This window comes from Asterias amurensis, chromosome 5 (genome assembly GCF_032118995.1).
Source record: "Asterias amurensis chromosome 5, ASM3211899v1".
Taxonomy (NCBI): domain Eukaryota; kingdom Metazoa; phylum Echinodermata; class Asteroidea; order Forcipulatida; family Asteriidae; genus Asterias; species Asterias amurensis.
In genome coordinates, this window is record NC_092652.1 from 22,113,461 (window position 1) to 22,140,091 (window position 26,631).

General features: G+C 38.8%; 1 protein-coding gene across 1 annotated transcript; it reads right to left on the reverse strand.

Moving 5' to 3' along the window:
- Window positions 1-1,351: 1,351 nt before the first annotated feature.
- On the reverse strand, window positions 1,352-24,744 carry LOC139937335 (atrial natriuretic peptide receptor 1-like). Its single transcript, XM_071932439.1, has 22 exons — window positions 24,090-24,744; window positions 22,703-22,848; window positions 16,751-16,906; window positions 16,139-16,274; window positions 15,092-15,186; window positions 13,837-13,978; window positions 13,163-13,247; window positions 12,661-12,778; window positions 11,693-11,743; window positions 11,037-11,114; window positions 9,607-9,720; window positions 8,647-8,718; window positions 8,035-8,203; window positions 7,073-7,225; window positions 6,164-6,332; window positions 5,519-5,665; window positions 5,241-5,364; window positions 4,731-4,799; window positions 4,137-4,311; window positions 3,669-3,767; window positions 2,568-2,659; window positions 1,352-1,556 (listed from the first exon to the last, which is right to left on the reverse strand). The coding sequence occupies exons 1-22, from the start codon at window positions 24,742-24,744 to the stop codon at window positions 1,503-1,505; spliced, it is 3,099 nt and encodes a 1,032-aa protein (XP_071788540.1). The 3' UTR covers window positions 1,352-1,502.
- Window positions 24,745-26,631: the final 1,887 nt, after the last annotated feature.

Sequence of the window (26,631 nt, forward strand, 5' to 3'; positions counted from 1 at the left end):
ATCATTAAACGTATATATCAACAAACTTTCAGAATTTCCTCTGACTTTAAGAATCAAGTGAAAATATGTCTTTCTAACAGTCATTGTAGGTTGTGAAGTTTTACAAAGAACAAAATGAGGTTGGGTTTCGATTACACCATTTAAAAATAACTAATTTATAGCATTATTATACCAGTCCTTTATAAATGTTGAAATAAGTATGCATATTTAACATCATGAGTGTGCCCAGTCATTAGACAATAAAAACAAATTCAAGATGTACGCAAAAAAAAAAAAACCAAAACACGTTAAACCCCTTTTCAAAGGATATTTTTGTGCTCTTTGAAGGTGACGATTTTCAAGAAACCATTGAACGATTTTTATCTGGAATTGAACTTTTTTTGAACTTGATACACAAACATACCTGCCATGTAAAATACGGTGCATAATGTGCAAGCTAAATGCAAGCTAAATTGGTTTACGAACACTTTTATTTTAGTTTACCATAATGTGGCCCAAAATAATCACCAACAGACAAAAACGCATTAGACGCGTTCCCTATAACAAACATGAAATTGTAATTTTAATATTGTGAACAAAAGAGGGTGTTTCCATTCACAGATGCATTTTTGGCAAATTTTCATTCGCGCAGAATTAGGCAGCAAACATACAAGCTGTGCCAACATACACAACAGCCTGGTTAGCACGCACATATGTTGGTCCAAGACATCACTGTCTCGTAACCTAGAAACCTAGTTGGTCCTGACCCATGTTTGGGTAAATTTGACCCGGATTCTGTCTCACTTTGACCCGGATTCTGTGTCACTGTACAATTGTACACTGTAAAATTTTATATTTTTACAAGTGACAAAAAAAAAAAAAAAAAAAAAATTAATCTATATAGGTTTTCTCGGTCAATTTCGGCAAATGAGCAGCCAATTTAATCACCCCGCTATTCTATTTCGAGCGAAATCGAATGCTACTGAAAGGGGTTATTCGATTTCGTTTGATGATTAGTCAAATGTAATGTTGCGTAATTCGATTTAACAAAATAACCCTTCAATTTAACTTCTCATCAAAGCAGCATTTAAATTCGCAGACGCTTCTTGAGGCGTGTTTGTCACGAAAAAGAATGACGAAACGCTAAATTGAACAGAGTGCTAAAGGAATTTGACTCGACTCAAAACAAACGAAATTGAATGGCCGAATTCTGAATTTTAAACGCAGTAAAAGCTGGAGAGGCAAAACAGCTTTAATTCGAACGCATGGAAATGAAATTGGCTGCTCATTTGCCGAATTTAACCGAGAAAACTTATTGTTAATTAAAATAACAAAGGATCCGAGTTGAAATTCCAACAATGAACCAGTTTTCGGATCAGCCTGAACTTAAAAAAAACCTACAGTTTTTAGAGTGAGTAGGCCTAAATTCTTGAATTTGGTTTGTGGATAAACATATAGAAACCCCAAACAGGTGCATTAAGGTTTACAATTGATCTCAGATCAGTCCTCTTGAACTGCATGAACTAAGGTTGAGATTGTTGTCCGATCAGCCAGAATGTCCTCTGTTTACCTTTACCCTGCAGTGTTAACGAAATAAGATTTGGATTATGAAATTCAGTTTGATCAGAAAAAAACAACAATGTTTTAAATTTCCATCACCGTCAGTAACGCACTTAATGAAATAGGCTTGCCTGGAGCGTAACAATAATTATGTTCAATATCACATTGAATAAGAACAGTTATGCAATGTGGAATAAATTTCAGTTATCAATTATTTGTGAAAATCCACTCAACGCAACAACGGGGCTCAATTTCATAATTCCTTTGAGCGGAACAAATTACTTAACGGAACACGTTGCCTTTGATCGGAAGAGTTGGTCTATAAAAAGCGTTTGAAACCGTTTGTTATAAAATGCATATGGTTAGAAAGATGTTTTACAAGTAAATTATAATGATCCACACAAGTATCACTCAAAATTGCACGGTTTTCCTTTTACGTCGCGAATTTTAACACAGTCGGCCATTTTTTTTAGTCAAAAATTTGACTCCAATGAATTACCGACCATGTTAGTCGACGAGGTAAAAAGAAAACTACGCAATTTCGAGGCACATTTGTGTAGATCACCAATTCTACTTTTACAACATCTTTCTAACCATATGCATTTCATAACGAACCGTTTCAAACGCTTTTTATAGACCAACTCGTCCGATCCAAGGCAACGTGTTCATTTAAAGCCATTGGACACTTTCGGTAAAGAGTGTTGTGCAAGGCCTACACTTCGTGTACCACAACTTATATATGCAATAACAAACCTGTGAAAATTTAGGCTCAATCGGTCATCGGAGTCGGGAGAAAATAACAGGAAAACCCACTTTTTGTTTTCCCACGTTTCGCTGTGTCATGATGACATGTGTTTAAAATAAAGCCGTAATTCTCGCTTTCTAGAATTGATATTGTTTTAATGTTTCTCCATTAAATCAAACCCTGGTCTGCCATTATCATTCAATCAGCTCATAACAAATTGTCAAATGAATGGATGTATCAATAAATCATTTAGTAAACAACTTGTACAAGTTGATTTGTGTACCTTCATTTCAATTTCTCCTCGATCCTTAATGATAAACTCGTCAAACTCTTGCAGGATATGTCGGGTCGTATCGCTGATGTGTATCTTGAGTGCTTAAGAATGAAAACACGTCAAATTGGAGAGTGTGTGTTATAAATGGTGCTGGACTAGTAGATCGTATCTAAGCAGGCCCGGACATCACTTCATCGACAAGTGTCAAATTAAAGATCAAGTACCGGTTTGCTAACAATTAAAAGTAGATATAGGCCTGTGATACACAACAACAGTGAAGTGGCATTTTGTAAAGCTGAGCGTTTCAGAGAACCAGACTCAAGCTCTGTTTTTATGATGAGCAGAGTGCGAGTTTATAGACACTGGACACTATTGGTAGCTGTCAAAGACCGGTCTTCTCACTTGCTGTATCTCATCATAATTACGCATGAAATAATAAACATGTGAAAATTAAGCTCAATAGGTCATCGAGGGTAATAATGAAAGAAAACACCCTTGTCACACGAAGCTGTGTGCTTTCTGATGCTTGATTTCGGGACCTCAAATTCTAAATCTGAGGTCACGAAATCAACTTCGTGGAAAATTACTTCTTTCTCGAAAACTACGCCACTTCAGAGGGAGCCGTTTCTCACAATGTTTTATACTATCAACCTCTTTACTCGGTACCAAGAGGTTTTATGTTAATACATATTTTGAGTAGTTACCAATTGTGTCCACTTTCTTTAAGGTTTTCCTCAGAATAGCAAGCTACACAAATTTAGTTCACAGTGACGCATCATTGGTTTCATTACCATATTAGTTTATGAATGGGTAGGCGGCGTTAGCTTTCGATCCAAAAACAGACAATATTTAGGAGGCATAAACAAAAACAAACAAAAAGATGTCTATTTATAGCAAAACAGAGAAGGAGGATACAGGGAAGGTATTCAGAAAAGACGGGGAAATTAAAGCCAATCAAAATTACAAATCAGAACCAATGGTATATGATTATATATAATTAGAAAGAAAGAGAGAACAACACCAGTGCAAGTCATCTATATGCAATCGAAATGCCAATTATGACCCCATTGTTTGTATCATCAAAGGCACTTTATCCAACAAGAGTTTTACCTTCTCCGTTTGATTCCATCCTTGACGCTGTGTTGACTGTGTCACCAAACAGACAGTATCTGGGCATCTTAAGACCAACCACTCCAGACACGCATGGACCTATGGCGAGGAAGAATAAATGCAATTTTTAGCATGACTTTACACACTTGCAGCACTTGATTGTGACATTTAAACGATGAAACATGACCGTATAGATAAAACTAGCGTTTAAGAATGCATGGAACTTCTAAAAGGCAAACTGGGTAAGGTCATTGTGGATTATATCATGCCAGCGAAGGGAAACACAACGTGGATATGTTACATAGTTTGCCCAAGAAGAGGTACCTCAATTACCGATTGGAAACAAAACAAATTATAGTACACAATATTAGAAACAAACGTGTAATACCTCGGCTTCTATGATAATTATACATGACAGTGATTGTAACTCTGTTGATAACATAAAATAAAAAAAATAAAAACAATTACCAGAGTGTACTCCAGCCCGTAGTTGAAGCTTCCACTCCGGTCTGTGTCTCACTTTGAATGTTCCCACTGCCCCAAGCAATGACAGCGCCATGTTGGCGATTTCTCGCGCATGGGCAGAGCCGTTGCGGATGGGCAGGCCTGACACCACCATATAGGCGTCTCCAATCGTCTCGACCTTCAATAGAAAAATCAGTTTTTATTAACTTAAATTCTTTGTTTGTTTGGTTATGTACTTATGTACTTATGTACTTATGACATCTAAAACACAATTCATTTTGGTTTGTACCCATACACCGATGTGTCTTAGCACTGTAAACTCAGTACTTACCCGAGCTCTGTGCAAATCACAGGCATATTACTCGGATGGGATTCGAACCCAGGACCTTTGTAATTCTAGAGCAGTGTCAAACCAACAAAACCACCGAGATTGCCCGGTGGCTAGAGGCAGTTCGAATCCTATGTTTTAGCAGCGGGTACTGCAAACAATTTAACAACTATTAAAACACAAGTATTGCTCCAAAACACATTCTGCAAGTTCCCATACTGTTCACCCCATTCCACCAGACAATAGTATATCATTGGTGCAAGACTTACCTTGTATACGTCGAAGTTGCCAATAATCCCATCGAAACAGGTATACAGATCGTTTAACAGAGCAACAACCTTCAGAGAGATGATATTTTGAAAATAAAATCAATGGATCAAAATCGAGATAACAAATTTCATTGACACACAATAAATACAGTTGCTGACTGTACACTTTTGTGTGAGTAAGCTGCATTGAGTATCTTCTCTGGGTGCGTTTGTAGAGCTTCCCTGGGTCGACCCGCAGTGCTCACTTGGGTGAGCCCCTGATGACAAGAGCTAATCGAACGATCACACTCGCCCTCTCGTGCTGACGGCGTGCAGGTCAGGTCACCCACAAGTGACACACTCCACAAGCAGGGCACTGGGGGCTGACCCAGTGAGCCCCGTCAAAGCTATTCGAACGTACTGGGCAGACCGGGGTCGACCCAGTGAAGCTAAACGAACGCACCCAATATAAACCAGTGATTACTTCCAATACTGCTGAAGGATATACCAACGAACAATGATTTGACCCACCTGCATAGGGGTACTGCCCGATGAAAGCTCAGTGAATCCCACGATGTCACTGAAGAAAATCGTCACATTGTCATAAGACTCTGGGTTTACCGTGGATCCCATTTTAAGCTGATCGGCCACCGACCTATAAATCATAATATTTCTAAATCAGTGAGTCTTATCTCATATTCTATGCAGCTTAAACTGTAATTTGTTCATCAATTCTGCTAACCATTGCCCATTAAATGAATAAAAATGTGTTATGTGAACATAATCATGAGCTTATTGGTGTATCTTACTTCGGCAAGACTTCATAGAGGAGCGTCTCAGCTCTCTTCTTCTCTTCTAAGAAGGCAGAGGTTCTCTCCTCTACAAGACCTTCCAAGTTACTGGCGTAGAACTCCATACGAGATAGCAGGTTGTCCATGATACCTCCTGAGACGTTCCTATGGAAATCCAGAAACAAAACTTAAAGGCACCGGACACTGTTGCTAATTACTCGAAGTAATTGCTGGCATAACAAATTACTTGGTAACGAGCAATGGAGAGATTGGTAGTATAAAACATTGTGAGAAACGGCTCCCTCTGAAGTAAAGTATGTTTTTTATGAAAGAGGTAATTTCTCACCCAATATTTCTCAACCAAGCACAAAAAATATGCAACAAGGGTGTTTTTCTCTCGTAAGTCTCTTGCAACTTCGATAACAGGTTTGTTATCTTATTCATATATTATGTTAGGATACACAAGGTAAGAATATTGGTCTTTCTTTTGTGCAAGATAAATCATGCCAATGAACTCGAAATAAGATTTCCCGTAAGTTTAATGCACCCGAAACACGTTTTTTTTTGTCTAAACTGGTTAATTTCGGGTACACGTTTATTTGCACGACCATTTCTTTCTAATCAATGTCCCTTTAAGGGGGCTTAGTTATCCAACAAACATACTTGCAAATCTTCTTCATGTTGGCCATCAGTTCGTCCACTGTGGGTCTTTCCTCTGGTGTTTCATGCCAACATCTTGCCATAATAGCGCGCATTTCTGGGTGACAGGCTTCGGTTGGGACGTGGGGACGGAATGGTTGGGTTGAATGAGACGCAATCTTTTTCAAAATGGCTGAAATTGGTAAAAATGTAGTAACATTTAAGACAGAGGGTATAAACTCAAAACAAGAACAATAAGTTGTAATGATAGTTTTTAGAGTGTGGTATTATTCATTATTTTATTCAATAAGTCCACCTCTCAATTTCTGAAATTTGATTCAAACAGCCATTTCATCTTTTCGGCAGTTTGACCGATCCCGTCGATAGTTTTAACATTCGGTTTTCCTTTATTGATATTCTGTTTTGCAAACCATTTAATTACTAAATTGAATTAGATTGCCATTTTTCGAACAGAGTTATAAATATGGCAGGGTTAAACGATCCGACCAACTACATAGTGAGCAATGGCGTTTAATAGAAAGAGCTAGGCAACCTTCGCTCTAGTCTCGTTTAATAGTTACATTGGAAACGCAAGATGACGACACCATGTTTAATAAAGAATATTTCTCCAAGTCGCAGAAATAAGAAAACGAACAAAACCATACATATGATTGATGTGACTTGACTGAAAAGGTATGTTTAAGGATTTTTCTTGAAGACTGCAGTTGAAGATGATTCCATGATGAGGTAATTTGTTCCATTCCTTTTGGTCCAGCGAGAGTAAAATACCTGGAACCGGTTGATCAAGTATAGATAGGTCTATGCTCACCGAAAAGGGATTTGTTTTAGGAGGACCGCTGATCTTCTCTGCCAGGGGTATAAAAGAACAAGAGACCGGAAATATAATTCGGAGAAAGAGGAGCATTTAATCACCTTCTACGCCCTCAGTCTCTCGAAACTCATTCTCGAATGGCGGACCTCTTATCGCCACCTCCTGCATGATGATACCAACTGCATAAATGTCACCCTCTTTCGTGTGGTTTTCGTTTGATTTCCGAATGAACTCTGGTGGTTTCCACAGCATTTCTGCAAAGGACACGACACGAACACATAAATTGACTGAGCTCTATAGCACATAATCGCACTTCTAAGGAAATCATTCCAAAAGATGAAACTTATTTTGAGGGTATAGACTGTTTGGTATTGACAAGTTGTCCTGAAACGGTCATCCGTTTAACCACTCGATAAAACAGCAACCGAGCCCCCCCCCCCCCCCCCTTTCCAGTTTGATACATCGTAAAAATGTGTTAGTCCTAGTTTCGGCAAAGCCTCTAAGACTAAAGGAGGGATCCCGTAGTGCCGCTATTATCAGAGTTAAGTACAACACAAATCCTGTCTGATTCATTTGTTGTTGAGTAAAGCCAGCCCGGTTCATACTTCCTGCGAATGCGAATGCGAAGCTAATTTGACTTAAGTTTGACGTCACAACCCTCCTTTCGAACGATATTTGCAAGTGAGTTGAGCAAAGTTGAACTGACTGCGAATTATTCGTTGCGAAATTTCGTGACGTCAACATTCGTATCGCATTCGCATTCGCAGGAAGTATGAACCGGGCTTAACGGTGAAAATAGTTCGTCCCATGCTATTTTAATTCACTTACAACGATGTGTGTAAAGCACTGTATACTCAGTACTTTCCCAGAGTTCTGTGAAATCAAAATCACAGGCATATTAATCGGGTGGAATTAGAACGCACGACCTTTGTAAGTCTAGAGCAGTTTCATACAAACTAGACCACCGAGATTGCCCGGTAGATAGAGGAAGTTCGAACCATATATTTTAGCAGCAGGTACCGCCCGATGTAAATGTAACATCTATTGAAGACAATGAGCATACTTTTGAGGTGTGTTTGTTCATCACTTTGGTCGGATAAAGCATCATCCCTGTAAGCAAGGAGACCAAAGTCTGTCAGTTTGACCACGAAGCGGCTGTCCACCACGCAGTTAGAAGACCTCATCCTGCCGTGCACGCCTAGCTCACTGCGGTGGTGAAGAAAACCCAAACCCTGGGGGATGATAACAAAATGGCAAGCGATGTTTAATATGAAGGATAAATCTATGAACTCTAGTCGGACGTCGACCAATGAAAAAACAAAAAGGGAAACGAAGGAATCCACAGGGAAAAGACTGAGGTGTTCCACAATAATTGTTGTGTACACGTCTGTGGGAAAATCTTAAGTAGGACTACCGTGACAACGGAAAGAACAAAATATGTTTCCACACAGGGATGCAAATTTGAGAATGTGTATGTTATGTGGATGAACTCCGTAAAAGAGTGCGATCAAGGACAAGTTTGACGCAGAATATCTAAGGTAGTCTTGTTCGACATGCGTTTTAAGAACTTGTTGTGTAGAAATTGAGTTATGCTCTCTACCGGGGAACTTTAAAAGGCAAACCTGGCTTTAATCTAGGGGGGGGGGGGGAGCATTTCACTTTATCAGATACCCACCTTGATGACGTCAATTAACAATGAACTCTTAAAGTCAGAATCCAGTTTTATCGCGTCGTTTTCGAGAATATCCTGATCGTAAAGAAAGTAAAAAGGTAAATTAAGGATCATTTGTTAAACTGTATATCGAATTCAGATAAAAGAAGAAGAATATAAAACCAAACACCAAACATACATCCATTTCGGGCGAATCAACACCGACAGAATCGTCAAGACCAAAAAGACATGACTTATCTTATGTTATAGCATAGGTCAAATAACTACGACTTATAGTTATCGACAGGCTGCTTTCATTAACATGACTTAAAACATTTATGACTTATTAAATCTTATAAAACGGAAGTCTTATTTATGCGATAAACATAACTTTATTGTTAAAGATACTGGACACTATTGGTAATTGTCAAAGACCAGTCTTCTCACTTGGTGTATCTCAACATATGCATCAAATGACAAACCTCTGAAAATTTGAGTTCGATTGGTCGTCGGAGTTGCGAGATAACTATGAAAGAAAAAACAGCCTTGTCACACGAAGTTATGTGATTTCAAATGCTTGATTACGAGACCTCAACAATTCTAAAAATGAGGTTTTGAAAATTACTTCTTGCTCGAAAACTACGTTACCTCAGAGGGAGCCGTTTCTTACAATGTTTCATATTATCAACCTCTCCCCATTACTTGTTACTAAGTGAGGTTTTATGCTATTAATTATTTTGAGTTATTACCAATAGTGTCCACTGCCTTTAAGTCATAATGTGACTTGTACTTAATCATAGCTTTAATATCAGGCATAGCATGTTTGACTTCTTAGGGTTTTCCCACTATGCCCCATGTACCAATTTTTGCTTGAAATACAACAATGAGTTGGGGATGAGACGGTTTGGTCTCGACGTTTCGAACAGTTATACTCTGCTCGTCTTTATCAACTGATGTTCAAGTTTGATGAGTATTGTGTTTTACCTGAAGACTACCCTTGGGGCAATACTCCGTTATGATCATGTCTTTGAAATCATCTGGTCCATCTGTGCAGGCTCCTACGAACCGGACAATGTTGCTATGCTCAAGACGTCTCAACTGTCAATGATTTAAAACAACCAGGGAGATTTTAAATTAAAATGGCGAACTCATTCTTCGATTATTTAACGAAAAAAGGGAAAGTTTTCAAACAGTCATTTTGTCTATTACTTTTATTTACACGGAATCCTAAAATAGCCAGACTTTAAATTGCAACTTTTGCTCGGTTGGATTTGTCTTTCAGATAGCGAAAGTACATTAAATAAATCTGTGATAAGATACTTGTTTCACTTTATGAACTATACATAAGGCAAAAAGAAAACAGAGTAATTTAACCTATTTTTGATTCGGGGGAAAGGGTTGGGATAGACCAGTTTTCTGTAAGAGACATTGGAGCAAACGTTTTCGATTTCCTTTTTCAAGTGTATGCAAAATAGTTTGAAATTATTCTGCTTTTCCCTGGATGGCCCCAGCCTATAATCGTGATTCCAACAATACTGGCAAAAATTAGGAATCAGTCTGTCTTTGTAATTCGAATGTATTTTTGTTTGTACTGCAGGGGCCAATTTCATAGAGCTGCTTAAAGCCATTGGACCCTTTCGGTAAACAGTATTGTCCAAGGCCCACACTTCGTGTATCACAACTTATATATAAAATAACAAACCTGTGAAAATTTAGGCTCAGTCGGTCATCGGAGTCGGAAGAAAATAACGGAAAAAACCCACCCTTGTATCCGCGCGTTTCGCCGTGTCATGACATGTGTTTAAAATAAATCCGTAATTCTCGTTAACGAGAATTGATATTGTTTTACTGTTCTCTCAAAAAGTAAAGCATTTCATGGAATAATATTTCAAGAGAAGTATTTCACCACTACCTTCTGTAAACCCTGTAAGTTATTTGTAAATCTGTGAACTTTTTCTTTTGTTTCTGTACCGAAAGGGTCCAATGGCTTTAAGCAAAAAATTTGCTTAAGCACGAAAATAGCTCGCTTATTTTACACATGTTACTGGCCAAAATTTCATGCCATATACATTGCTTATGACTAGTATTTAGCTGTTGTTTACTTAGCATAACAATTGAGTGGAGTCTTGGCCGGTAATCTGATTTTACTAAGCAATGAATTTTTTGCTTAAGCAAAGTTTTTTTGCTTAAGCAGCTCTATGAAATTGGGCCCAGATCATTAGTAAACTACACTTGCGTAACAGCAAACCTAACAGAACCGTCTAGGTCCCTGCTGAACTAGCATTATATCAAAGGCCTTCTTGACTTATGTGCGTGGTCTCCCTTTCCATTCGCTTGGAAAAACGGCTTCGTGAAGCTGTTCAAGACAAGAACGCCTTGACAAAAGGCTAGTGCTGAATTAGAGATCAACTTACATTTCGTAACTCCAAGAGCACACTCCTATTCAGGTCGAGTTTGTTATTCACTATGGGTTTCAGGGCAACCACACGACCCTGATGGGACGATATCAGGAAATAAATTAAAGATGTTTAGTACAATTACAAAATAATTGGCCAAAAAAACAACAACAATAAACAAACAAATAACCTTTAAAATATGTGTTATGTTAATAAATACAAGTAACTATATGTCTTGACGCATCTTTTGTGACATAATTGCAATATTTGTCTTAACCCGAGGCTAGTAAACAACAAAACACTGTTCGAGCAGTTAATTAAGTGTGATCAAACATCTACCATTCAGAACATCAAAAACACATTACAAAGAGTTAACAAACGAGTATTTACAGCCGATGTAAAATAGTGTAGAAAGAAAACAGAAGTTTCTTGAAGAATTGAAGCTTTCGAAAAGTTGAATTCATTCTCAAACTTATTGTTCGTTTGTATTTTGCATGTGTAGGCATACCGGTAACAAACATAACAGCGGATGTGATATAGGTGTTTTGAATACGATAAAACTATCTCTCAAGTATTTGTTATCTTCTTCACTGGAAGCAATGTTGGGTATTAGCTTTTTTTATATTAAACAATAGGGTAGGAGTCTAAACAAAAAATGATATAGTTAGGCCTACCTCATATTGAGCAACTTTGGTGAAAATTTGTCTTTGGTTTGCGTCTCCCGTCTGGCCAGTCTGAAATAAAATAAAATAACACCACTATAGTAACAAAGTGGAATTAATCATAAGTCATGTCTATTTTGACTTTTTAGAGATGCTAGCGGAGGCAGATTTGAAAGGTAAGTCAAATATTTTTGGAATTCATAAAACGGGTATGATATGTTACAATCTGTAAGCTTTACTTTTGTTCATTGTGATTTTATCCTCAACTATTCTGTATGAAACAAATTATAAACCGCAGCACATATTCAAAAAAATTATATTTAACATCAGGATGTTCTTAATGTAGTGCAGTGCTTAAGGACTCTTTATCTGTACACAGATACAGAGTCACTGTGTATAATACGAAAGTGTAAGGCCGCCAGGGCGATGCAGTTCTAAGAGTTTGCCCTTGAGTGGTTTGATTGTTTAAAATGCTTCACCGAAGCAAAGTCAATATCCAAATCGGTCAGGTTTGAGATACAAAATAGAGTCAAACACTTATTTTGCTCGAATTGTTGCATAAATGCGTTAAGGGCAAACGTTGCTCGTGCACTGGGATTGTTAGTCTGAACCTCTGACGTCATACTTCGAGGCTCGTGGCTTACGCCAGAGATCTGGGAATGACAGGCGTTAGGATAAACGTACTTCGTGCATTGGGACTGTAGACTGGTCCCCTGTGCTTTTCCTCAATTATAAGGACATGTGTCGGCTTTTAATCTGTACGTCTGATTGAAGTGAGAATCTCCATATCCAATGATGCGAGGTCAATGTGATTATGGACGTGGGTTCAACAGCATATCTCTGGTGTTATTCACGAGTCTCGAAATTTGACGTCAAATGTTCAATCTTTGGGATTGTCTACTTTTAAAACGACTTTACCTCAGAAAACTATTGGTGGCGCCCTTCATTGGTAAATGCCCCCGTATATAATAACTTACAACAGACAGTGAGAGGGATCGAATCGAAGACGCCACTGATTTGGAAATATCGTTAAAAACCAGATCAGAATATTGGATTTTCCATGACATGTTCATCAGCTCGGCATTCAGCTTCCATTTCCTGCGGATAACCAATAAACAAAAATATATGTAACAAACTCAATTTTTCAAATTTTAGTTGATGAAGAATAAATATTTTTATGGTGACACATTGCTTTTTCAGAAAATAGTTCCGGCGTAGTGTCCACAAAGAACTTAGGACTAGTCCTATCAGATTGTAAATTCGCTTGCCTAGTCCTAAGTTTGTTGAGTAACTCGTCCTAAACTCGAGATATGAGATCCACCCCGTTACTTTGACATAGACCATTGTTAAATGTCTTGTTTTGTTTTGTTTTATTTTTGTGTACATCGGTAAAACAACGACCTCCTTTACAATTTAACTAATTAATGAGGTCCACGTCAGTATTTTGCTCTTTTGTTATAAGATGGTGGAGCTTTACTTTACCTGTAGACGAACATGATGCCACATGTTGAGATGATGAACACGCTGGCAGCCAAGCACGAAGAGACTATCAAAACAGTGTTGCTCTCTTTGAACATGAAATAAAACATTAAGAAAAGTGTACTAATAATTGTAATCAACGTCTTGCAAGGGACCTCAATTGTTTTCACGATAACAGTAAAAATCCGAGTTTAATAGAAAAGAGCACCTCAAATTATTGAAGAAAGTTCCAAAACACTCAGTATATAGACAATGATGACTACTATTCTCACTTGGTGTATCCCAGAGTAAAGTATAAAATAAAAAAATATTTTAATCTGTGAAAATTTTGGACTCAATTACCTGATGTCGAGTATCAAGCTCAATTATTCTTCTCATTAAATATGACGTAGATCTTTCAAAAAAAAAATAAAAATAAAAAAATCCTGAGTGAGTAAATTGAGATCGGTTACGACAAAACTTAAGACTCAATATTAAGCCCGGTTCATGCTTCCTGCGATAATGCGATAGAAATGATGACGTCACGAATTCGCAACGAACACTTCGCGGGGGTTGAGCTGTGCTGAAGCAGCGAAAACAAATTTGTGACGTCAAAGTTACGTCAAATTCGCATTGCATTCGCCAAAAAAAAGTATGAACCAGGCTTAACTCGTGAACACCAAGACAGGAGTTTCTACCTTCAGATTTGCAGGCGGGGTTCTCATTGTAAAACCCACAGAAAGGTTTGTCCAATGGTACCTCACCGGGAGGGAGCCCGTGCCACTTGATCTCCCTATAAAACTTTGCCTTCCCGGACAAGCCAAAAAAATCAGCAACAACCTGAATAAGAAACATAAATCTTTAACATTAACAAGTTTGTTTAAAACTTGGTGTCGTTGAGGTTACCGGCTTTCTTCAAAAGTTTAATTAACATAGGCCAATAAGTTCAAGGAGTTTCAAACTTCTCAAGAAAGACCACGGAAAATACTGGCTTCTTTTTTACAGCGCTCATATCGCTCAAGGCACCTTAACATTTATTTATTATTTTGTGCTGTTATACATATTTTTGTACACTTTGTGCTGTTCTGGTCGAATAAATAGTAATAATAACAAGCATTTTCCTGCAAGGTATGAGGGACTAACGTTTGCATTATGAGACCTACCTAGTCCTTTTACATATCACCATACAATTGTTTACAGGGTATTTTGGCGCAATGTGCTGCCAATCAAACCTGGAACAGCGGGGAGAACCCCTTCTCTTTTCGATGTGCACTGGATATGTCATACGCAACACACGGGACCAACGACTTAACGACCCATCCGAAGGATGACGCATCGTGGTTTAAGTGTCTTGCTTAAGGACACAAGTGTCAATTAGGGCTCAGACTACATTTAGGTGCCGCACACACGGCCGAAACTCAAGCCCACACGATGCTGATCAGAAACACCAGAGCTTGTGTGCGGTGCTCTTGGCCGATTGGCCACAACATGCCACAAACCGGCTTTCTTCACAAGTTAAGTTAACCTTGCTCAATAGGTTCAAGGAGTTTCAGACTACTCAAGAAATATTTTAATCCTATTTTGACTCTTATTAAGACGAAAATATGTTCTGATGTTTTGAGCCAATTGTTTTCGATTCCGTGGACCGAAAAGCTATTTCACATAGCGTACCGGCTTAGCGAGAAAATGGACGCTGCCATAAGCCCCCTTCAAATAATAATTCAACAATAATAATAGTAATCTCACAAAGAATGCATCTGTGGACCTAAGAGGCCGCTTTCAAAGAGCGCATTCTACTCAAGATACCATATACCACTCAATGAGTGGGTTGTTTTATTCACATTGGAGCTAAAAGTTCAAGGCTTTTGTCGCAAAAAAATCTAATCCATCGGTTATCTAAAGATCTAGAGAAGGGTAGGCTTTCTGCACAACCAGTTTCCGGATTATCCCTACCTCGTACACGCCATTTTCAGTGTCAGTCATATCCCATAGGGAATACACGGTCGCTCTGTCTCCGTCTGGCGTCATGTCAACCTCGCCACCGATGCCTGGAATTAAGTATTTAATGCATTCAATCAATTAAGGTAACCAGTTTCAAAAAAGAAGAAAAAGAAGAAGAAGAGTTTACACATTTGCGGGACACTTGAGTGCATGTCTGATGGAATGTGTGTGCGGGTGTGGGGAGGGGGAGGGGGGATGGAGTGATGGGGAGAGATGACGTATTAAGGAATAATTTGTCACATTTTGGATCTTTCACTGGTCCGCCAGAAGGGGAGGTCAATATTTTCTGCAAACGTTCAATTAAATCATATGCCTATCATGATTGGTAACTTTGTTTTCAACAAATTCAACGCTATCGTTAAATATAATTGTGTGTAACATTGTTACAAACAGTAGGTACCTGTTTGTGTTTGCATTTATGGCTTCCCATTAAAGGCAGTGGACACTATTGGTAATTTCTCAAAATAGTTATTAGCATAAAACCTTACTTGGTGACGAGAAATGGGGAGAGGTTGGTGGTATAAAACATTGTGAGAAACGGCTCCCTCTGAAGTGACACAGTTTTCGAGAAAGAAGTAATTTCCACGAATTTGATTTCAAGACCTCAGATTTAGAACTTAAGGTCTCGAAATCAACCATCTAAACGCACACAACTTCGTGTGACATGGGTGTTTTTTCTGTCATTATTATCTCGCAACTTCGATGACCAATTGAGCTGAAATTTTCACAGGTTTGTTATTTCATGCATATGTTGAGATACATCAAGTGAGAAGACTGGTCTTTGACAGTTACCAATAGTGTCCACTGTCTTTAAGGTTCCCAGCCTCGGTTGGCAAAAACTCAGATTGTGACCTTGCACTTAGCCTTTTTGATGTATGGTGGACACTATAAGAATGTACTGCGTGGATTGGGTGCATACAGACAAATGTACCCAACCCAACAAGTGCAGTGTGATGTGTCACCCATACCTAAAAATGGTTTATATAAAGGTATATTTACCTCTGAATGTTCGGTTCCACATCTTCCCCCTTAGTGCTAGACCATCCCGTATGTCGCCTCCCTCGTGTAGTGTCTCATTGATGGCAAGTGAGTACAGAATCAAAGCATCATGGAATGACGACGCAAAGAAATTATTCTGTGTATTAAAGGTTTACACAATTATTATCAGGTGTTAGGATAGAATCGTCTGCTCAGGACTAATGTGACTTACTAATGGGTTTGATCAACTCGCTTTTGTATATAAAGCTCATCTGAATTGTTGATAATCCTGAATAAAGATTCTTTTCTAAATCCAAAAATAATGTAGATGTCACTTATCCCTAATACAGTTGGATCAGAAAATAATATGGCAGTAACATCTAGGCCCTACATTAATTTTGAAGAAAAAAAAACTCTTGCTTTTGCATGGTTTTGGATCTCCTGTTAAAAGGGGTGAACATTTGGATCGAGGGTAATCTTAAAAATTTAGTTTGACAAAAAGAAAACATTTTTTTTTTAAGTAAAGTAGTGTCGTTTTTTTATTTATTCCCAAAGGAACTTTGTATAGTCGTTGTTCAATCCAATTAATTATGAACATACAAGGGGGTCCATGGTATAAAGTGGATGTCATACCTCATCCCCTGGCTCAAATGTGATGTTATAATCTTTAAGCACACGATCTGCAATCTCACGCTGAAAGTCAATATACTCCTGATTCTTTGGTTCATACACACGGATCGTCATTAATGCCCGATAAGCGCTCTTCAAAATCTCATCATGCTCATCTCCCTGGAAAAACCAAAAGCATTTACTAAAATCAATCAGGACATTTCGTAGAGAATCATCAAAGAAAAACCTTCGCATTTGATTGTTAATACTATTTTGATTACTATATAATTTCGAAGTTATAAGCGTCGGTTAAAAGAAAGCATAAACATCCTTCGATGTCAAAGTGATCTTAGCATTACTAAATTTGATTAGATTACTATTTTGATTACTAGGGGGCCTATGCAATTTCAACGTTTTAATCTTCGGTTAAAGAAAGCACCAGCATTATTCGATGGAACTGTGATCTTAGTATTAATAGGTACTTCGATCCAATGCCAACACTGCGTTTAAAATGCGGTGCTTTTTTTGTTCAAGATTGGAAGGAAAGGCCAAGCAGTCGCTGTTCCAATTTGTTGTCATTTAATTTAAAAGCTTTTTGGGGTTGAACAAAGAATTGACTAGAGTGGGATTCGAACCAACGATCTCCGGATTAACGTAATTAATTTAAAAGCGTAACAACTATGTCCGTGTACCATGTTGCCGGACTTTTGAGGTTAAAATTAACTAAAAAAAAAAAGTTTATAGTTGTAAAGGCCGAGTCACATTGCAGCGATAACAAACACGATAAAGATCATTACGCAAAGAGGACGCTTTATATTGGTTGAATTGCTCCATGCAAAAAAAAAAAAAACGCACGCTCAAGCTAGACTATCGTGGCCTTAAGGCCCTGTCACACTAATGGCGTATCGCCTGAACGTATGCCAACGTATGCACAAATAGTTCGAAAATTTTCAAAGTCCAAGAACGTCCAACTTTCCCACGAAATGCATCGAAAAAGTCGACATCGGTGTTGTAAAGGACGTAGCCATAGCGTATTGAACGCGTGGGCGTCAATCGGGGGGGGGGGAGGGGGACATGTCCCCCCACCTTTTGGAGGGTGGGGGGACACAATATCGAATGCCCCCCAACCTTTCTGACCACCTTTATCATGAAGCCCAAGTTTTGCACTGTGTAAGACGAAACCCCGTGTCCCTATATGGGCATTAATCCTGTGGACAAAGGATGACACAATATTCCCCCTCATTTGGCCCTAGATTGCAGCACAGTGCATCTAAAATTGCAAAATTTTCCCGGGCCCTTAATCGGGCCCGCACCCCGAGCCGTAAAGGCTTCTCACACGCATGCTCCATCGTTGACAGATTTGCACCTCCCCCTTGAAAGAGTGGAAGGGACGTGAACCCCACCCCACCCCAACCCACTTTCGAAGGGTGAAAGACACAGTATCAAATATTCCCTGTGTCGTTTGACCACCTTTATCATGAAAATCGTGTTTTGCACTGACGAACTGTGGAGCACTGGAACACAATATTCGCACAGCTCATTGTTCCGTTTCGTTTGCCATTTTGCCGTTAAATGGCCTAAATATTGCACCACAGAGCATCTAAATACGCAAAATTGTCCAGGGCCTTTAAGCGGGCCCGGACCCATGCCGTAAAGGTTTCACACTTACGTGCTCACTCTTCGACAGATTTCCCCCCTAAAACTTGGTTAATAGATCCGCACTTGAAGATGCTGTCAACCCAGTAGGTTCTACTGCTGCTCACATTTTACAGATATTCTGTTCCGGTTCTGTTTGCCTCTTATTGGCCTAAGATTGCACCACAGAGCATCTAGAATGCAAAATTTTTCCGGGCCCTTGAGCGGGCCCGGACCCATGCCGTAAAGGTTTCACACTCGTGAGCTCACTCTTCGACAGATTCCCCCCTAAAACTTGGTTCATAGATCGGCACTTGAAGATGCTGTCAACCCAAATAGTTCTATGCTGCTCACATTTTACAGATTTTATGTTCCATTCTGACAGATTTGCCCCATAAAACTTGTGTCTGGTGATGATGGCGATGAAACGCCGCGGCGTCTGAGCATTAGAATGCAAAAACAATGGATATAACGAAGCTATAATTGAGTTGCTTTTTAGGTACAATAACCATGATAGCAAGAATAGGTGCATCATAGCTTGAAATAGGCATTAAATTCCAACATCTGAGAGGGGGGAACATCACCCCTCAGATTCACTAGATTGCACCAGAGAGCATCTACGGGCTAAACAAATTCACGGGGCCCTAAAGCGGGCCCCGGACCCCACGCCGTAAATGTTATGTCCCCCCATGTTTCAGGACGGATTGACGCCCATGATTGAACGTTTACATAGCGTATGACTCACGCATTGATAACGTTTCACTAACTAATAACAAAGTTATGACAGCGTATCACAGTGTATGAGTAACGTATGCCTAACGCATTCGTAGCATATGTTTGCCGTGTTCAACGTATCCTCAACGTATCCTCAACGTATCCTCAACGTATCCTCAGCGTACAACGAACACGTGACCTATGCTGCTGTAGAACGTATAAATACCGCTCCGATCTCAAGCACATCGATCCCGCCGATGGCATGCCTCCCAAGAAGAAGCAAGCAACCGTTAGCCGACGTACATCAACGTATACCAAACTACGAGTAACATTCCTCTAACGTATGCCAGCGTATGTCAACGTGTGTCTAACGTACCGTGAACTTACGGGGAACTTATGCAGAACATATGAAGCACACGTTCAGTACGCCGAGAAATTTTGAACATGCTCAAAACAAACTCGCGGGCTCGACGTGTTCAAAATTTGAACAGCGTATCAGTGCGTGCTTTTAACGTAAACGACGTATACCCAATTTACCCCAAACTAATATCAGCATACACCAACGTATTTTTGATATTCCACATACGTTGGCTTACGTTCAGGCGATACGCCATGGTGTGACAGGGCCTTAAGTTGTAATGCCGGTAGCACGCTAAGCGCTCGTTGGTATTTGTTTGTATATTAAGTTATCTAACCGGTATGGAAACGTTCTATGCAAGTTACTTCAACGGTATGTGTACGTCCAAAGCTTTGTATACGCTAAAAAAAAAAAAAAAAAAAAAATCATCGATAGTTCAGCGTATGCCAACGTTTTGGAAAAATGTTCATACGTCGGCATACGCCAGCTGACGCGTGAAGGTGTGACAGTGCCTTAAAGACAGTGGACACTATTGGTAGTTGTCAAAGACCAGTCTTCTCACTTGCTGTATCTCAACATATGCATAAAATAACAGACCTGTGAAAATTTCAGCTCAATCGGTCGTTGAAGTTGCAAGTTAATATTGAAAGAAAAACACCCTTGTCACACGAACTTGTGTGCTTTCTGATGTTTGATTTCGAGACCTCAAATTCTAAACCTGAGGTCTCGAAGTCAAATCAAATCAGTTTTGATGTTATAAATTATTTTGAGTAATTACCAATAGTGTCCACTGCCTTTAAGCGACAACAAAAAGGTAAATCAACATACAGGTAAATCACGGCCATTGTATACCATTCTAGATTTTCTTTGACTTTTTTCATTTATTCTATACAACCTTTGTATTTATAGTTTAGACATTCATATTCCAAAATTGGCAACAACAAACGAACGTTTCAAATATATATTTCAGCATAACAAACATACTACTAACAGTGGCAATTTAAATGGTTACACACCTATATTCCGACACCCCTGTGTTCCAACACACCTGTTCCGACAACTCAGCCTATATTCCGACATCCCTATGTTCCGACACCCCTATATTCCGACACCCTATATTCCGACACCCATATGTTCCTACAACTGATGATCCGACACCCTTATTGTTACAAATTTAATACATGTATACTATAGGTTTTCTCGGTCAAATGAGCAGTCAATTTCATTTTCATGCGTTCGAATTTAAGCTGTTTTGCCTCTCCAGTTGTTACTGCGTTTCAAATTCAGAATTCGGCCGTTCAATTTCGTTTTCGGTCGAGTCAAATTCCTTAAGCACTCTGTTCAATTTAGCGTTTCGTCATTCTTTTTCGTGACAAACACGCCTCAAGAAGCGTCTACGAATTTGAATGCTGCTTGCTTTGATGAATTGTTAAATTGAATGATTATTTTGTTAATTCGAATGACGCAACATTACATTTGACTAATCCCAAAACGGAATCGAATGACCCTTTTCAGTAGCATTCGATTTCGCGCGAAATAGAGTAGCTTGGTGGTTAAATTGGCTGCTCAATTGCCGAAATTGACCGAGAAAACCTATACATGTATACTAATAGGTCTATAACGTTAAAACCATTTGCAGAGGAAAATGTGAAGCTTTAGTGCCAAACTTGGACTTGAACTAGTCAAGGACATGAAACTCTTCAACAAATTCAAGTAATATATTGCATTTTTCCATTAACTCTTAAATGTAAAAATAAAAAGCTTCCGTCTGTACGTAGGTTTGTGCTTATTTCCCAACGTTATGTCAATACGCGTAATAGCTTTTTATAAACGGGTCCTTCATTCCGTGCTCGTAAAAACATAACTGAAATAAATTACCGAACCGTTAACTATTAAAAGCATTGACATTCCGTTACTGATATATACTTTCCTTTATAAACAGAAAGTAAGACAGAAAAGAAAGAGAAGGTTTAAAGTAGGTGATGTTTTTTTTTTAAGTATAGGTTTTGTCGGTCAATTTTGGAAAATGAGCAGCGTTTGAATTAAAGCTAGTTTGCCTCTCCGGTTTTTATTGCGTTTCAAATTCAGAATTCGGTCATTAAATTTCGTTTTGAGGCATTCCAGTTCCTAGCACACTCATTATTTTTCATGACACACAATCATCATTCATATTAGCAAATCTGGTTCGACTAGAGATTTTGCTGATTTAATAATTTTCAATTTCGTAAACAGGCAATTAATTTTGCTCAACGAGGATTCAAAGTACGACTAAAGAAATACGAATGAACAGATAAACTTTAAACGGAAAACTGTTTCGTACCTTCACTTTGAAATCAAACGAACCTTATTTTCTTTATTTTATGATTCCATTAGATTTTACCTGGGGCCCCTTAAGGTACTTTTTCGGGAGACTTTTTATGGTTAACTGACCAAGCCCTGATATTATTTGAATGTTTTTTTTTAATCTTTTTTTAAATGTTTTTCTAGGTTTTTTTTTGTTTTGTGTATATATTCCTCAACCATCTATTGGCGTGCCAGACACCTTGGCAAATTATGTTCTAGAGTGCCAACCGCACACCTTTAACATTTATAAGGAAACAACAAGTTAACCAGGCATTTTTAAGATTGCACAAATTCCAGAATTGACTGCCCCAAAATGAAATTGAATGACTAAACACACGCCTCAAAAAAACTCCTGCGGATTTGAATGCAGCTTCGATGAATGGTTAAATTGAATGATTATTTTGTTAAATCGCATGACGTAATTTGACTAATCTTAAAATCAAATCGAATGACCCTTTTCAGTATAGGCTTGTGGTTGATCCTAACGTTCGTGAAATCGGCCGCTGGTCATTTTCCGAAATTGACCGAGAAAACCTATAGTTTAAAGCAACGGTATTTTGTAGTGTCAGTCATTGTTCAAATTGGCGGTTATACGGCTTGGCTATGGCTACCTCTGGATTCGCCGCGTCATCGTGTGCTGAAATAATTTATAATGTATCTCTGCACTCAAATACAAATCTTAAACTAACGTAATTAGAAAACACAATGAACTAACTGAAATTAACCAACTTGAAAGTGAACTGTGACCCTTTTTGAATCCACGGCTTCGGCATCAGACTCGGCTCGGGCTAGCTTGGCCCTGCGGTTGTTTTGACAATATATTGTGCTTTGCGTACGCGCTCAGGGTTTCAGACGAGAGCACGGAACCTGAAGCCAAATCCAAATCCAAAGCCGTGGTTTCGAAAAGGGCTTTGAGAGTTATTTACCTGATACCACGAGTCTGCCCCGAATGTCTTGGTGTTGTTGAACGGATGGTAACTTATGAAGACGTAGTTGCCGCCCACCATGCCAAGATTGTGCGCGCTGATCATGATCTTGCGCACACTGTCACCAGTTGCGCTGATCACAATAACTGAATTCAAAAACAAAACAAGGTGTCAAAGTGTTATGAAATAATTGAGAACATCGAATGGGCTGTTGCCAACCATTTACCAATCAAAAGGACGGATTGTATAAATGCAAACAAAAAGTTAATAGCCTGACGTTTCAACTGGCAGAGTCTTAGAGGCTTAAATAATTGTGACATCTTTGGATACGAGGATTCAATTTACTTTGGTGGTTGTTCCCCTACGGTTAACGTTGGTTTAAAGTTACACCATCGGCCAATTTATCCTTGTTTAATTTGAAACTTAGCAGCTTCAGAGTTGCTCCAAACGAGCAGAATTTCCCTAAAAAGTGGTAATTAATCTTGCCCTTAAAACCTACAAATACACCCACAATAGACTGTGCAAGTCTCGCGAGAAATTGAACTTCCGGGACCATTGTGGTCCCAACCTAATGGAGTTTTACGTTGGGGAGATTTTGTTCTGCCAATAATTTTAGTTTAACATAAGTTATGACTCTAAAAAGTGAATATGTTCTTGGGAATGTAAAAGTAAGTAATTAAAAACAGAAAAGTAAAATCAATTCAACGAATTAACGAAGAAAACTAAAGAAAAAAACTTGACCTCCAGTTTCCGGTTTACTCTAAACATATAAGAATATTACCCAACTGACGTTCCCATTATCGCTGAACCTATGTGATGATCGCACCAATTGGACGTGATTCACAAACGGGTGTATTAGAAAAACCATCCCATGTATTAAATGTTGCGTTACATGACTAAAAACAAAGCACACTCCATAAACAGAAACTCTAAACTGAAAAAAAAAAAAAAAAAAAAAAAAAAAACACTCAGAAAAACAGGACTATTTAATATATAGTTTATTGTTTCCAAGAAAATACAATATGCATTAAAGACACTCGACACTATGCATAAAATAACATACCTGTGAAAATTTGAGCTCAATTGGTCATCGAAGTTGCGAGGGAATAATTGAAGAAAAAAACGCCCTTGTTGCACAAGTTGTGTGCTTTCAGATGCTTATTTCGAGACCTCCAAATATAATGCCGAGGTCTCGAAATCAAATTCAAATATCATTTTAGTGAGAAAATTGCTTCTTTCTCGAAAACTAAGTTGCTTCAGAGGGAGCCGTTTCCCGCAATGCGTTATACCATCAATAGCTCACCTTTAAATACTAAGTTACCAACTGAGTTTTGCAAATATATATTTTGAGTAATTACCAAAAGAGTCCATTGCATTTAATACTTACTCTGGCTGAGTAAAGATGCCTCCTCCAGAACAAAATCAAAACCATCGTCGGCGATGATATAAAAAGTGTGCGCTAGTGTTATATCTGCCCCGCGTAGACCATCTTCGATGGCATCTGCTGCAAAAGGGAATACAGACCTCCTTTCTCGTAACAAAACGTAAGATTTCCAGCGAAACTTATGAAAAAGATCATCCAAGAAGGAAACCATTGAGCTTGGTTTGTAGACAGTCTGCGTCAACGTGGGATACCTAGCTTTGTCATCAAGATCATGGGAGCTAGCACTGCCCGAGAAAACGGGTACATTAAAGGCGGCAGCCAAGTCACCCACGGCCTGCATGCTGCTGCTACAAGTCGGCCCAAAATACGCCACTACGTTCTCTAGAAGGGTCATTTTAGCGGCTTTTCCAACGGCGGCTCGTACGGGGTTGCCACACCCCAGCGTCGACGGAACCCATGTCAGAGTGAAGTTGGCGTATTCGTTCATCTCAACACGCTTCGAGATAGTCTCTCGTGCTATCTTAAAGGCTGGTAAGAGCCGTGGACCGAGTATAGACGAAGGTCTTCCAGACAAAAATACAGCTACTTGAATTTCCGTTGACGATGTTAAAACTACGGCACACCCCAACATGCATACAAGACATTTGATACTTTCCATTCTTTATCTGGACGCAAACTCTACAACACTCGCAACATAAAATACGTCTGGTATGCACTGAGGATTTCTACTGAGACTTGTCCAACCAAGATCCAGTAAGTTCACATCTACACTAAACGCCGACTCTTCTCTACATCATTTTTATAACAAAAATGAATGACGTCACTCCATCATTTTTAATGCATTTTTGTGAAAGATGCTATACAATCACACAACGCAGGTAGCTATATCGAAGTGATACTTTGTAGATTTTGATTAAGGTCTGAACACGTTTAGGGAGAATTCACGATTCATCCCAATGTCAATGCCCAAGGTGTCACAATAGAGTTTGTCAATAAAAAAGGAAACGTCCCGACACCCCCCCCCCCCTCCCTTTTACCAAAGGTCACTATCCAAGTCCCCTGTGCGATGTAATCATCTTTTTTAAAGCACATATTCCCGAATAACTTTGATGGCCGTGAGATTACAAAATGGAAATTTAATTTTCGTTTCTTCAAATCGTATTTTTTTTTAAGTCGATATTAAGTTCGAGAGAAATAAACACACACGTTGATCGGAGATAAAACATTGGACCTTTGACGTCAACCAACCGCCAATTAAAACAACATTGTAGGTTTCATTGCCGGAGGTACAGCAATAGAGTTATTGACCATTGAAGCAACTCATCAAACTAGTTTATTTCGGATCCTTCTATCAACCATTTCAAACACTGAACATTATTGGCAATTACTAAAAAAAAAAATTGTTAGCAATAACACTTACGAGGTAACGAGCAACGGAGAGCTATTCATTGTGTGGGAAGTGCTTGAGAAAGAGGTAGACTATCCCTAAAAATAACAAAATACTTCAGGCCTGTAGCATTTTATTATACATCTGAAAGCACACAAAGTTGTGCAACAAGGTGTTTTTTTTTTTTTTTTTTTTTTTTTTTTTTTTTTTTTATCCTTAGTGGGTTACAGCGAGTGAACAAATAGGTCTTTGTCACTTACTGTTCAGTGCCTTTAAAGCCATTATACACTTTCGGTAAACACTTTTGTCCAAGTCCTACACTTCGTGTATCACGACTTATATATAAAGTAACAATCCTGTGAAAATTTAGGCTCAATCGGTCATCGGAGTCGGGAGAAAATAACGGGAAAACCCACTCCTGTTTTCGCGCGTTTCGCCGTGTCATCCGTAATTCTCGCCAACGAGAATTTATATTGTTTTACCGTTTTCTCAAAAAGTAAAGCATTTCATGGACTAATATCTCAAGAGAAGTCTGTCACCATTACCTGCTGTAAACCCTGTATATTATTTGCAAATCTGTGAACTTTTTTGTGTCTGTACCGAAAGGGTCCAATGGCTTTAACAACACTGTAAAAACCTTGACCAAACATTCTTATCTCGCTATTAAGAAGGGCCTCTCGCTTTTAACTTAATGTCTGCAGCAAATGCCCATCTATGTATTTACAAGTATTTGATGTGACAGGTCAATTAATTGCAATGGCTTGCTACCGCCCAAAGATTTCCATCAAGATTCAAGCAACATAACAATCAAAACTCGCAAAATTGAAGACGCGCGACGCGCAAGATTGGCCAATGAACAAACACGCCATAACATCTGACGTCACACAAAGGGGCTCGTGAATGGACCCTTTTCATGAAATTGTTCATTTCATGAACACGTGCGCACTTTTATTTTTGTTTGGCAAAATGAGGGAACATCGCTCTGTTTTGTAAACAGCTGTGTACAAAACAGGGCGATGTTTATAATGTTATTTTACAAACTACTTTAAATCTGGAAATCTCTTTGAATCAGGTACTTCTTTTATTTTGGACACGGCGTTAATATGAGTGCAAAAAGGCGCGACGTAAATTAACTTCCGCCTTCGGTCTGAAAAAGTA

What these genes read in the sequence shown, in the direction of transcription:
- LOC139937335 (XM_071932439.1), bottom strand. Translation starts at nt 24,744, where the DNA reads ATGGAAAGTATCAAATGTCTTGTATGCATGTTGGGGTGTGCCGTAGTT. An exon ending in GGGCAGACTCGTGGTATCAG is followed by an intron (nt 16,907 to 22,702) that starts GTAAATAACTCT and finishes TGGTTTTTCCAG; the next exon opens with GGAGATGAGCATGATGAGAT. An exon ending in TGAACAAACACACCTCAAAA is followed by an intron (nt 7,226 to 8,034) that starts GTATGCTCATTG and finishes TGTCCTTTGCAG; the next exon opens with AAATGCTGTGGAAACCACCA.